The sequence below is a fragment of the Perna viridis genome, chromosome 2, assembly GCF_037379345.1.
Source record: "Perna viridis isolate PV_CMFRI_1.1 ecotype Kerala chromosome 2, ASM3737934v1, whole genome shotgun sequence".
Lineage (NCBI taxonomy): Eukaryota > Metazoa > Mollusca > Bivalvia > Mytilida > Mytilidae > Perna > Perna viridis.
The window spans coordinates 4,827,841-4,843,317 of record NC_142446.1 but is presented as its reverse complement, the minus strand read 5'-3'; the positions used below and the strand labels follow the sequence as shown (position 1 = coordinate 4,843,317).

At 31.9% G+C, this 15,477-nt stretch overlaps 1 protein-coding gene across 4 annotated transcripts in view; it reads right to left on the bottom strand.

Moving 5' to 3' along the window:
- The window catches only part of LOC148623372 (uncharacterized), a 48,123-nt gene extending 39,234 nt beyond the window's left edge, over positions 1–8,889 (bottom strand). Inside the window, exons 1-2 of one of the 4 annotated variants that reach the window (XM_088565199.1) lie at positions 8,849–8,889; positions 606–870 (exon numbers count right to left, since the gene is read on the bottom strand). In XM_088565199.1, coding sequence (XP_088421325.1) covers positions 606–742 — 137 coding nt within the window. In that variant the 5' untranslated portion in view covers positions 743–870; positions 8,849–8,889. The other 3 variants (XM_088565198.1, XM_088565200.1, XM_088565201.1) reach the window with 3 other exon arrangements.
- Positions 8,890–15,477: the final 6,588 nt, after the last annotated feature.

The window sequence follows — 15,477 nt, the reverse complement described above, 5'->3', positions numbered from 1 at the left end:
TACATTCTAAAATTCAGATATATATAACCATATATTTATAATGAAATTTATAAATATTTACTCTCATATTTTGATTTATGCAGCTGACTATGATAATATATTTGCTCTCATATTTTGATTTATGCAGCTGACTATGATAATATTGTCATAATTAATACAGAGCAATATTACACACACAGCCTGAATACAAAAATATGACCTCTCAGGACTTCATGAATGTAATATTCATCATGTCATCTCAAAAAGTATTAAATCAATATCAATCAATTTCTGAACAGTCTGTATACACTCTTATCATTGACAACTTTCACAATTATTTAATATTAATATTTACCTGTTGAACTTAACTTATGACATGTTGGTCATTACTTTATAGTTTGGTAATAGTCATCATTCTGTTACAGCAGATTTACAAATGTATCATTTATGTTGTTTTAGAGCCTTTCAAAGCTTCAGCTAGAAGGCGTGTTTAGATTTGTTAGAGACCTTATGGTAACATCTATATATATATATATCTCAAGTGTGTGTCTTTCCCCTGTGTAGTAAAGTCAAGAAAATTACTACTTTGATACACTGTATTAATTGAAGCTGTTTAGTTTTAGTACCAGATTGAATCTTTATTTGCAGCTTCCCTCCAGTTCATGCAAACCATGGAAAACCATCCAATTTCCTTAGCAGAAAAATAAGACAAAATCTTCTCCACCAACTCAGGAGGTAGGTCACTTGTCAAATCACACATCATACATCTGGGGTGTCTACATTTTTATTGACTTCTTACATTAATGACTTCTCAATCCACTGTTATTTCATTGGAAGCATCAAATTATTCTTGTTCACTGGTAAACCCATAAAACATGGTACAAGGTCAACCTGGAAAAAGTAACAAAATCGATTCTAACTAACACAATAATAAAAGATTTCAAATTTATTGTGAGACACTATTGGTAAAATACAAATGTAACACTATGGACCACAGGTGTAACCAATACACTATTGGTAAAATACAAATGTAACACTATGGACCACAGTTGTAACCAAATGTAACACTATGGACTACAGATGTAACAAATACAAATGCAACACTATGGACCACAGATGAAACCAAATTTTGTACTTAACTTAATGGATACAATTACAGAAACATAAGATTACATCCAAAAAATTAACAAAGTGCTGAATCATAAATCAAGGAAGGCCTTTCATTTACGAAAATACATTTAATCAAAGACTGACCCTAAGAAATCCTTAAACTTACAAATGAAAAGATGAAGCTATTTCTCAACTGGTTTTCATTGCAAAAAGGGATATAAAAACATCTTAAATTTGATGAGTAATTTTATGTTAAACCTCAAACCACATCAAGGCAAAAAAATGAACTGGTCTAATAAATTCAGTTTTGAAAACATTGATTAATCCTCACTCGTACGAATATAGCCAAGAAAAGAATGTTTCAGATAATCTTAACATGTTGGGGTGTTATTAAGAGAAAAAATAACAAGAAAAAAATTCTGGTCCTGATATTTGTAAAAAAAAAATTGGCCAGCATCAGGAGAAAAAAAAAAGTTTTCTGGTCTACTTTTTGTTCTTTTCCATAAAAAAAATCTTCTATAATTCATATGGAAATAAATGATCTGGAAAACAAACCTGGGCTGAAAAAAAAATCATGTGAAAATCCAACCCCTCCTCCCACCCCACACTAAAAAACACATGGTTAGTGCCTCAGATGAAAATTTTGCTCTTTATCTTTTTAAAGATGACAGTCAAGATAGGAGGCAGAAATCGGTGTATCAGTAGTGTCCTGAATTTTAAACTCTTTTGGGTAATTGAGCTGAAGATAGTCACCAAATCTAGAATTTTTGTCTTTTTGAAGATGACGATCAAGATAAAAGGCAGAAATCAGTGTATCAGTAGTGTCCCAAATTTTAAACTCTTTTGGGTAATTGAGCTGAAGATATAGTCACCAAATCTAGAATTATTTATTGATAAAACATCTTCTATATAGCATAAAAAGAAATTATCGACTGTGCCAACTTGTGTTTAATTGTTTGGGTAAGTTTTTGATGATATCTGCCTCATAGGAGTATACAAAATGATCAGCAAGAAAAGATGCAGAACTGATGCCCATCAGGATGCCTCTGTCTGTTGAAATGCTAATCAACCCAACAGTACAAATATATTGTAATATAGTAACTATTTCATCATTTGTAGAATTTTTGTTGCATTCAGACTTATGTATCAGAAAGTAAAACTCCTCATGGCCTATAACATGGTGGATTTTAACTGCCTTTCCCATCCTTTAAAAAAAGCAAAAAAAAAAAAAAAAAGAATTAAAATTTTCAGTCTTAACAAATAGACTCTTGATATTATCTTGTTAAACCTAGCAGAACCAAAAGGAGATTGTTAGAAGAATACCTTTCATTTATCATTCCTACCTAGTTTGATTAAAATATACCCAGTATAATTACTGAGAAATTGATCTTTCAAGATATTTTTTAACGCTAGATACTATATGCCAAGCGATAACATAACTCAAGTTAACCAAAGGTCCAGCTGAGCTAATAAACAGCTTAAGTTCTAAGAATTGAGTTCATCAGGTAAAAAGACATATGCAAAATATGGACATTACAAAGTTAGATATATAATCATACCAAGTTAGATATATAATCATACCAAGTTAGATATATAATAATACAAAGTTAGATATATAATCATACCAAGTTAGATATATAATCATACAAAGTTAGATATATAATCATACCAAGTTAGATATATAATCATACAAAAAGTATAAATATGCACATACACATAATATAATAGCACACACAATGATGAAAAAAAGATAAGAATTCATAGCATAAAATAAAGCACACATATAAATGCATTATCATGCATACTATTTAAAAAGGTACACAAGAATAATAAGAATACAGACAGACAAATTAATAAGTTTAAAAGAAAATCAAGCATGAACTCCAGAAAGCTCAGTATTGATAACAACAACAACAAAAATTGTTAGTCAGGCATCAAGTAGAACTTTGGACTTCAACGACCTTAATAACATTTTTGCCCACCAAAGCAGCTGTCAAGGCCACATCAAATCAATCTTGTGCATTAGATTTGCTGTGTGTGATTTGAAGTGGTCAGGAAAAAAGAACCCCTCCAGTACTTTTCACTGCATCATTTACCCTACCGGTGCACCTGGTCCATGCTCTCAGTTTTTAGTGGAGTCTGAGTTGCTCATTTACTTTTGTTACTTTGTATGTATGATTTTAGTTACTTTATGTTCTTTGTTGTGTATGCCAGTTTTCCATGTCTGGTCTTTGTCCCTGGATTACATTCTTTTGATTACCGCTATAACCTTGGTTCCCTTGAATACTCTTACAGAACTGCCCATGTCTGATTCAGAATTCAGAGTTTCAAAATTTATGTCACCTGTGCTTTTTATGGAAAAGTTTGACTACTCTAACAAAACTGTAAATGCTCTAAAAAAATGACACAGCAAGAGCAAATATACAAGATTTTTATTGAGTGTTGCAAAACAGTGCATTGAATGATTCAGGTGAAATGAACATCAGAACAATTATGGCCTTCCTTTACTCATAGTGTTAACAATTTCTGCTATCCTAGACTTAACCATTTCCTTTGAGTTTTAATAGGGAAAGATATAAGTTGCTTTCTGATGTAATATGAATATATATTTCATGCAGATAGTTTCTTTTAAAAAGTTAAAGAACTCTTCCTGCAATTAAAGAATAAGTAACATGGGCTTAAAACGAGGAACACTCAAGAGAACAGAAACAAGGGAAAACTATATTTCAGAAGGATTGGGAAGTTTAATTGCTAGCGCAATTTGTTCTCTATGGGAAGATTTCAACTTTTCAGAATAAAAATCATTGCTCTCTTGTTGAAACATGATTCATTTCTTTCACTTATCCAAACTTTGCAGTAAAAAGGTATCAGTGGGCTTAATTTTTTTTTCTTTTTGTTTTTTTTTTAAATTAATGAATGCTTATCCATCCAGTTTTCATATTATAAAATAAATCTCTCATAGGCAATAACACAAAGATTGATCAACAGATCATAATGAAAATTTTGGCATAGGTCTGTTTCACTATGCTTACCAATTTTACCCCATGAAAATTTGGCTTAACCCACTGATTTTTGAGTTATTTCCACAAATCCTAAATTTTTAGTAATGGTGCTATATTTTTCAACGGATCAAAAATTGTTAAGGATATTCTAACAAACACCCTGCTAGTGGTCTCAGAGGAGAAGATTTTTTAAGTTGGAAATGTAGAACTCAGGGAAAAAGTCCATTTCAGGACCCATGACTCATTCAATTTTGGCAGAGTTCCAACTCCTCATGCTGAAAAATTTTTACTTTCTGCCAGATTTTGGCTAAATCTAACTGTTTTTTTAGTAATTTTGCATTAATCTGCAATTTTACCCCAACTGTCTATTTTCGGTAGTGGTGGCCATGTTTTTCAGAGGATCAAAAATCCCAAAATACTGATTATTAACCGTGTTCTATTGAACATTTGTGATAAGTTTTGTTTCAATCATTCAGTTGTTTCAAAGGAGAAGATTTTCAAAGTTGGAAATGTAAATTTCGGGGAAATAATCCATTTCAGGACTCTTAACAAATTCAATTTTGGCGGAGGTCAAACTCATCATGTTGAACAATTTTACTCCCTGCCAGGTTTAAGCTAAATCAAAACGTTTTTTAGTATTATTGCATAAATCTGCAATTTGACCTCTATGGTCTATTTTTAGTAGCAGCCGCCACGTTTTTCACAAAGATAAAAAATCATAAAATACAGATTATTAAAGATGTTCTACGGAACATTTGTGATAAGTTTTGTTTCAATCCATTCAGTTGTTTCAAAGGAGAAGATTTTCAAACTTGGAAATGTAAAATTTGAGGAAAAAAAAACATTTCAGGACCCATTACTCATTCATCCATCCATGGATCTTTCTGAAAATTTTGGTGTAGGTCCAACTCATCACACTGAACAATTTCACCACCTGCCAGATTTTAGCTAAACTCAACTGTTTTTAAGTTATTTGAAAAATTCTTCAATATGACCCCTATAGTCTATTTTTAGTAACAATTTTTTTGTAATATCAAAAATCCACATGCACAGATTGTTAAAGATGCTCTACACAACATTCATGCAAAGTTTTGTTTCATTCCATCCAGTAGTTTCTGAGGAGAAGATTTTCAAAGTTGAAATCCATTTCAGATCCCATTACTCATTCTTTCATCAATGGATCTTTCTGAAAATCTCATCTCATCATGCTGAACAATTTTACCAAGCCAGATTTTAGCTAAACCCAACTGTTTTTGAGTTATTAGAAAAATTCTGCAATTTGATCCCTATGGTCTATTTTTAATAATGGCTGCCATGTTTTATAGCAAGATAAAAAAAATCCCCACATAAGGATTGTTAAAAATACCCTAAGGAACATTCAAGTAAAGTTTGGTTACAATCTGTTAAGTAGTTTCTGAGGAGAAGATGTTTGAAAAAGTTAATGAATAACAACAACAGACACATATATAGTGATGGCAATAGCTCATATGGCATTTCAACCAGGTGAACTATAAAGAAAACTTTGCTTGCTTGTAACCATATTTTTACAATAGATTGTCCCACAAACAGATAATTTAAAGTAACTTTTAAATTGCCGAAAAGAGACTCACTTGGCAGTGAATTCCAGTCTTGATCAAACTGAATGAAAATTTGAAGTCTTCCAGGATATTTTGCCCTTCCTCTTTTTTAAATAAGGAAATTTAAATTTTTGAAAGAGACACAAAAACTCTTAAAATCATCATATATAAATCTGAGCCTTTGGTTTTGATTTTTCATTTTTATTTCTCAATTTCCCATGCCACAAAATTGTGGATTTGGCAGCTGCTAAAATTTAATATGATTAATGAAGTTTGCCAAGTCCACAGCTGCAATGCAGTTTTTTCCAATTCACTTGCCTTACAATTTCCTTACAAATGTTGAATACATAAGCATAAAAATTTAGTTAAAAATCAATAGTGACTCCTAAAAGTTTGACTTCACCTTCACAACTTTCTCATGACATGTTTATAGAGCACAAAGTCCTCATAATAGTAGTCTAAACAACATTTATCTATGACCTTTGAATCACTGAGAGTGAGAACATGATCTTTGTCGGAGAAAAAACAAAGCCTATGAAAATAAACCCCTGGCTCCCATCCTCAGAAATGACAAATGACAAAGTGTATGTTCAGCATCTTGAAACCCAAAAAGTCATTCAGATGGAGACACAATGGTAAATATCTATGAAAGTTTCCATTCAGCAGATTCAGAGGAGCTGTGTGATTGGAAGGTGGTAGATGAATGGCAGTTTATATTTTCCAAGACTAAAAATCCACTTTTAAAATTAACTACTTTGACAATTCCATATGTAAAATGCTAAACAGCTGATCTTGAACTTGATAACTTTATAAAACATTTGAAAATAATCCCATGAAACATCTTTGAACTTACTTTTCAAAAGTTAGAGTGTGTTTTTCTATTATTTCAAAACTTATTTTAAACAGGACCTGCAAAGCATCTTTTCTCCATTGTTACAGACAAAAATGTGTAACCCTCACCTGTACAATCGCATAATGGCTAGGCTACAATCAATCATTTAAAAAATATATAAATACATTTTTTTATTTAATTTCCTGTTTTCGAAAGGTCCAAAATGGGAAACCCAAAATTACTGTAACCAAAATAAAAGTTGGGTATTTTTGTTATCTGTGCAATTCTAAAATGTATATCATTAGAACATCATCATATTGTCAAAATATTCAAGGACGATAAATTAAAATTGCATTATTCTGTTAAAGAGACTTTATTCTTCATTCTGGATAAGATCATATCCATTCTTTGCTGGTACGGAGATTGAAGCTAGGTAAGGTGTGGATTTCAACCCCCAACACTTCTTTTTTTCAAACAATATCAAATCTGTCAAACTTGATCCAAAGTCTTCAAGTGACATTTTGATCTCTGAATGTTTTCAGAAAATTTTAAAAAATTCAAAAAAAAAAATCAGACATGAAAGTGACAAAAACTCAATTATTAGTTTAGTACTGTAACTTCTGGTTACACATTTGGGTCTTTTGAAAACCAGTCAAATACAATACTAGATCCAAAATCAATACCGGTATTCTTTTAAATAGTACATCACAAATTATTTTGAGAATGTCCTGAATTGCTTTATAATTAGAGATATAAGCCCCAAATAATATTGAATATGACAGAAGTATTAAGCAATTATAATGTTATATCTTAAATTCATCATGTTTCACTGTAATGTATATTTATTGTTGTAATAGGCCATAACCATGCATTGTAACTGAGTTAATGCCAATAACGTATTTGTATTAGTACTATAATAAATTATTTATCATTTGACTGATTTTCAAGAAAAATATTAGAAAAAAGTCATTTGCATGACATGGAATGAATTAAAACATAACATAACATTCTATAATAATGAATAATTTGGCAAAATATCATTTAGGTACTCGGAAAAGTTGGTAAGGGATACATATTTTATGCAAATCCTGTTACTTTTGAAACGGAAGGGTAGCAGACACATAATTTTTCGGCGAAATTTTGAAATATTCTGTTGGATTTTGAAATATTCTGTTAGATTCCTGTTTAAAAATTGTTTCTGCTCCATTCCATTCCAAAAGTAACAAGCTCCACTTCCACTTCAACAAAAAATGTAATTTTGTAGCAAATATGGTATCAGCATACAGGAAAATGATTCTGAAAACGAACTAAGTAGGTGTGACATGCACAATTTCAACTTGGAAGTCGTTACAAGCGGTTGAAAGGTACTCTGCAGTACCGCTGAATCTCCAACTTTTTGTATGGCACATCATTGTAACCCCAACCCAACATATCGATATGTTATATTTGTGTAATTGATACTGGTTAGTGAAATCAAATCAGTTCTGGTAGTTATGCCACACCCCAACTGCTCATGCATATTCATTACTTTGAATTATAGAAGCATGTGCAGTCTGGGAAATATAAAAAAGAATTGATATCAATATTAGGGGACTTAGGATTTTACAGAATATATTTAAAAGTGAATTTTTATACTGTCAGAACTGATGCTATATGTCAGTTGAATACCATAGCCTCATTTATACTTAGTTTTAGTGAATAATAGAATAATAGAGCTATATCTTGTGTTTACTTTTATTTAAAACTGCAAATAATTAATTGGATTTCAATATGTGCAGTACAAATCTAAAAGATATTAAAATAAAAAAGAGGAGGGTTGCAGGGTCAGAGGAAATTCAGACTAATTTCAGACCATACCAAAGACTCGTGGAACATCCAGTTTGATGCAGGGACCTTAAATTACCTTGTTGGCAGCTCCAGCTGACAAGAATCTGAGAATATGTCACAGTATTCCATTTTTTTTTTACTGAAATATCAAATACCAAAACTGGCAAAAGGGATTAATATCACAGAGGCTATATTTTGTAGCAATCAATCTTCACAATAGCAATTGCCTGGACATTTTCTAAGCTTGCATTCCTTGCATTTCATTACCGGCAAACAAGTTAATTAATGATTTACTCTCCTCGTGAACATCAATGATACGACCCGTCTGCTCCTGCATGCTGTCATTACTTTATCATTTGAGCTGTTGAGGGGACTTACAAAAACATTTTGCTGCACTCACATTATAAGTAATTTAATTTCTTGCTTTAACAAAGGATTTATAACATTGTCATTTTTTTGTTTTTGTTTTTTTTTGTAAATGATAGACATACGTGTAAAATACAAAATCACATATTTTGCACCTTGAGTTGCTAATGACGCTTCATGATTTCACATAAGAGAGCTAGTAAACGGGAGGGCCTAAAACACGGAAGTAAAAAGTAGAATCTTCTTTTTTTAAGTACTATACCAAGAAAAAAAATAAACGGATTCCGAGAGATATTGCCAAAATTATTTGGAAAAAATATTAATGTACAAGAATTAAGAGTATTATTCAAATTTTGGTTAAATCTCATTAAATTTAATGTTGTCAGTTATTAATATTGTACCCTGAAGCTTTTTGGGATAGATTGACTAAGTTCGGCGGACATAAATGTGGAAATATTAAAATGATGTAAATTTACCACAGGAAGACTTCGTTGGATTTCATTTTTAAAAAGTAGTAAATAATTGTGACAATAATACAGATTTGATTTCTAATGAAATGTTGAAATATGCAATCCATTTATTGATAGAACCAATCAAAAAGTATTCAACTTTGTTTTCGAAAGATGAACTTTTTCAAAATTTTGGAATGAAAACTGCATACTTCATGTATATAAAAACAGCGACAAAGTCTACCCTGCAAACTATACATGTAAGCTCAAACTTACGAAAGCTATTCAATAAAGTTATTTATGCACGTCTCTTAACATTCAAAAATATCAACAGTTTGTTAAGTAAAATCAAATTGGTATATATGGCAAGCCATGGTGGGATTTATTACCTATTTATTAATATCAATAAATGAATTATTGATATTTATTTCAATAAATTGTCATTTATTGATATCAATAACTATAATTTATTCACAGGTTAATGAATAAATATTGATACTAATAAATGATTTATCAACACGTTAATAAATATTTATCAAAACTTTAATAAATATTCATCAACATGTTAATAATTAATTATTTCTATCAATAACTTGTACAATTTATCAACATTTTAATAAAAATTTATGAACATGTTATTGAATCATTTATTGATATCAATAAATAGATGAATTATTAACATGTTGCTTATTTTATTGGATATTGCCCGGCATACTTAATCTGGAATCAGATTTATAACACGTGAACTAATATTTATTAACATGTTAATAATTCGTTCAATTTATGGATATCAGTAAATGAGGGTGGCACCAAGTCAGAAAATAGCATGCCAGACAACCTCTAGCATTGCTGGAGTAGCCTCAACGAGAAAAGTTAAAAGACAGGTCACATATATACGCTGAAAACTATAACAGATCATTATAAACAAAAAAGTAAAAAAGGTCTTTACAGCCTTCATTGGCTTAAAAAGGCTTCCGATACAGTATGGAGACTTGGTTTATTCTACAAGCTTCTAAAACCAATTATTCCAAAAAGAATCTACAGCCTAGTTCAATCTCTGTATTCTGACACCACTTGCCGAATAAAATTTTTTAACGGACTAAGCATCCCGTGGAGTAAAACAAGGCGACGTCTTTTAAACTCTAACAAATCCAAAATTATGGTGTTTAATTCTTATGGCAATACATTAATCAACCAATTTACATACAGTAATTTAGATCTTGAAACCGTAACAAGCTATTGTTATCTTGGTATGATGCTGAAATATAATGGAAATTTCAATTTGGCTGTGCAACTCCCTTATGGAAAAAGCTAGAAAATCATGCTTTAAAATCAAAAGGCCTATTGGACTTAAAACAATCCTTGTAGACTTTAAGAAAAGATATTTGATTCATTAGCCATGTCTACCTATACTGTTATATGGAAGTGAGGGGAGTTGGCTAAAGGACATGAACAATGTTCAGTTAACAGTGTAAACGACACAGAGGTATTTACCGAAATATACCAAAATTTAATAAGACCCATATTTAAACAAGAAATAGTTGAGTGCGCGAGAAATTTGAAAAATGACAAGACCTCTTCAAATGATGAAATAGTAAATGAATATATATATAATCAATAATTGAACTTTTAAGGCCCTGTGTATGAAAAATATTTATATGTCATTTTTTCAATTGGGAAAAATAACAGAGACATGTTTTTTTTTTTTTTTTTTTTTTTTTTTGAGGGGGCAGTGGGCGTTATAATAGCTTATCAATTTAAATAAGGAAGATAAGCAGGATCCCCCCAAAAAAAACAAAAACAAAAAAACTACCGTCCTATTACCATAGCAAGTTGTCTTGGTAAATTATTTACCGCTATAATAAACATAGGACTTAATTCATTTTCAGAAGAAACCAACCAGTTTGGCATACGAAACGGTTACTGACTTTAGATTGTACATTAACCTTGGTAAACCAACACATGGGTCAGATTTACTGTGATAATTGTCCGTTACACGTTTATTCATTTTACAAACCCTGTGTCCATATTATAACCGGAGACGCGAAAAAACATGAAGACCGAGAATTTATTAAGTTTTTGAAAAATTAGTTTGATATCGTCCTCCTACTGAAATTGACTAGATCATAAGAAGAGAAACATCTGGATAATTTGATTAATCATTTAATGACCATCATAGATATTAGAAATGAACATGATGAGAGGAATTACACATCGTTCGACTGTCATCCACCAGTATCTAGAATAAGAAAAAAGTAAAAAAGAAACTCAGGAAAAACATGTTTTGTCAAGGATCACAGTTCACCGATAAACTCTAAATATGATCTAGATGTTGCATAAAATTAGTAATACTTTTTGATATCTTGAGGATGTTTTAGCCGTAAATAATCCTGAACTCGAAAGAGTAATCAAGGGAACCAAGATTCTAGCGGAAATCAAAAGAACGTAATCCAGGCACAAAGACCAGACATGGAAAACAGATACACAAAACAAAGAACATAAAGTAACTTAATAACACACGCAAGGTAACATAAGTAAATGAGCAACTCGGACTCCACAAAAACTGGGAGCATGGACCAAGTGCAGCGGTAGGGTAAGCACCCTCTGCTTTTCTAGAAACACCTTCCGAGTTGCTTATAAAAAGTCAAGTCCGGAGGAGTCGAAAGAGGAAAGGAAAACTATGACACGTTGAAAAATCAGTTTTCATGGCGCAGATGGACAAACCGTAACGATCCACGAGTTCATGATGACGACATTAAACTTCTGTAGTGATGACTTCAATCTTGTAGTAACATAACCCTGTTCCAGAAGCTTACTTGTTAGAAGTCTAGCGCGATACAAAAAGTCTGCGTAGTTTCGGCAAGCTCTAGCATAACGCATGAGTTGTAATATGAGGACTCCATACACATGATCCACATTGAATTAATACCACTACAGGAGTAACAAGTGTTGTGGTAGGACTGCAGACCCTCTTCGACAGCTGTGAGTATAGAAGGTAAAAGATTTGAAAGAGGTTTGGTGGTACATTTTGCAGATCCAACTACGTAACTTTGTTTGTATGGATTCTTGTGGAATTTAGGAATCCAAAACATGGACGGTAAATCACAATCATCGTGATTGGTAGAGACCAAAGAGGATAAAACAGATTTATGGTTTTCCATAATCTTCTCTTTGAAGAGTGTGGTAGCAGTATAGGTCTTATTACTGCTATTATTTTCTACGTCTACCTCTGATAATAAACATTGCATGGATGTCAAACGTTTTGCAGAAAAAAAACAATGTTGTTTTGGGCTTTGTCTGCTACATCGGGGTCTTTGAAATCTGATGTAGCATTGACACTCATTGACTTACTTAAAACATTCATTCGTTTCAAAATTAAAGACCTCACGGCCTTTAACCAATCTGGCAGAGAATCAGCGTCTTCTTGTCCTCGTCACGTGTATCCATTTTCTTGCGTAATCCTCCACGGCATCCATAAGAACTTTAATGTTATAATTCCAATTTATGGAGCTTTGTTCACGATACTTGGGACCTTTAGAAAGAATATTACGCAGAGATTCGTTTCAATGATGGTCAAATCTCCCGTAACGATATGACAGGAAGGACCATATTTGAATGGAGAGTTTTTGCAAGAACAGTCAGGTGGTTTAGCCTTGAAGTCCTCAATCTTGAGGTTCTGCAATAGCCTTTTATAACTGAAAATTTTGGATGCTATGGATGAAGTATAGGAATATGAAATAATCGGTATTGATTTGTCTTTGAAATATGGGGGAATTTTGTTGGTAACGTTTTTGTGATGGAGGATGTTAGCCAAATTATTTGCATCTATACCTTTTTTGACATATGGTAGTGGAAGAAATGGTCGTTTTTCTTCATCTTGACTTTTCACACAAACTGGTTTAAAGAGACTGTGGAAACCAATATCCAAACTGATGGCAAGAAGTCTGTATAGTGATGAGGTAGGGTCAGAAACAGGAGTGTCAAGACTTGTTTTGTAAAGGGAATGTAGTAGAATGAGGGATATAGAATAGAGTTTTGTTCGAATGTGATGAAATGCAAGAGGTTTTTGTATGTAAGGAAGGAGACCATCTATCGAGACATCATGTAACTTAGGTGACGTATATGACTCTTTTCCCGTCCTGGATTTTTGTCAAATAAATTCATCACATTTATGCTAATGGTGTATTGGCTTGAAAGGTTTCCTATACTTTTGATGTTGTCATTGCATCCGTAAGGTATTGCATTATCTAGTCTGCGTATCCAGTACTCCTCTCTTTCCCTACGATAGTTTGTATTTAGAACGGGACTGTTCATTGGGTGGTCAAATTTTTCTAGAATACGAACTTTCATAGAGAGCATTGAATGATCTTGTTGATTCAAATGTTGATAAATTGTCTGGAATTTGGTGGTATTGATTCCCGAACGATGACCGCATATTCGTTCTTGTGTTTCACCGACAAATACTAAACCGCATAAGTTTTTGTTGCATTTTAATCCATACATTAAGTTTTTGTTGCATTTTAATCCATACATTAAGTTTGCAAGTCATTGTGACTTCTTGTACGAAATAAAAATTTATCAAAACCAACCATCGACCATTTCTGGCATATTCAGCATACATATATAATTGCAAATAATTACATACATATACAATACAATTGCATTTGAAACAATAAAAAAAATGAAAATAAAATTTCTGACATTATAAGACAGGAGCATGGTTATTACAGGATTTTTTTGGATCATTTCTTACTTTTGAAGATAAATATATAAAGTTTGCACGTTGTTTGATGACCTCATTTTCATTTATCATTAACCAAATCAATTTAAAAATGCGAAAATTGAACTATAGTTGTCTAAAAAGTTCGAGAATGTTTGTCTTTACTTTTTATACTTTTTACATTCAAGTAGAAAATAAATTTCATCTTCGAAGCAATTAGCATCGCACATATTGCATTTTCTAACTGTTTTTGTCTTATAACGACCTTTCTCTGTTTCTATAATGATTGAGAACTGATTCTTAAGGACAAATAACATTTTCTTATGTCAAAATTCTTGATAATGCTCAAGTACTTTTCTTTAACGAAACAATTTTAGCTCACCCGACAGAAGACCAGGTGAGATAATGCCGCCGTCGTCGTTAACAATTTTTTAAAACTCTTCTCCAAAACCGTTAGGTTTACCCAAATTATGATTGGATGAAGCATGATGAGAACTACCTGTGGTCAAATTTTCGTTTTAATCTGTTAAGTCATGTTAGAATTATTGCCCTTTTTCAACGTTTTTGGTGCTATTTTTAATGTTATTTCTGTCAAAAATCTTCTCCTCTAACACTACTGGACCAATTGAAATCAAACTTAGTATGAATGTTCCTTAAGATATCCTGCATAGAAGTGATGTGGATCCATGGAAAAACATGACCGCTGTTACTTAAACTTGAACATATGGGTCAGATAGTAGTTTTTCGCATACACCTCCAAAACCGTAAGGTTTAGCCAAATTCTTTCAGTTGCTGAAATTATTCTTGTTATAAGGCCTACAAAAGTCTCCGACGGATCAAAGTTGTCAGACGACTCCATGTAAGAGTAATTGTCCTTGAAAGCTGAAAAATGACGTTTTTTTTTACAGTTTTCGATCTATATCTTGAAAATTATGATAGATAGAATGAAACTTTTAGTTGCTGAAATGATCTTTCAAAGAGACTGTTGAAACCAATAGTGGTGGTATTAATTCAATGTGGATCCTGAAAAATTCGAAAGATCTTCTGGAAACCATCAGTTCAAGACTATTATCAGAATCAAATAGCATTAAAACCTATAATTTTTCTAAACTGTATAATTCTATTTCCCATACTCAGTTAAAATACCGACTTAAAAATATTATACATCGTTGTTTTTCCAAAAAAAGATGTTACACCTAGATACAAATACATAGTTCTTGGTAAAGATTCCTCATACTTTGTAAGAAATAATTCCAAATCATCTTTCAAATATACAGAAGATGTTTACAAAATGCTGAAATTTTTAATTGACAACATATTTGTCCAGTGCAATTGGACGCGTTTTTCAACAAACGGTCGGCATTCCAATGGGAACAAATTGTGCTCCTCTACTTGATGGCCTATTCCTTCACTCTTATGAGGCTGACTTTATAGCTGATCTGATCCGAAAGAGAGATTATCGTTTAGCTAGATCCTTTAATCTCAGTTTCCGCTATATAGATGACGTACTATTTTTAAACAATCCTAATTTCGGGGATTTGATACTTCGCATCTACCCCAAAGAACTTGAGATAAAGAATACTACAGACACTGTGAAGTCAGCCTCATATCTTGA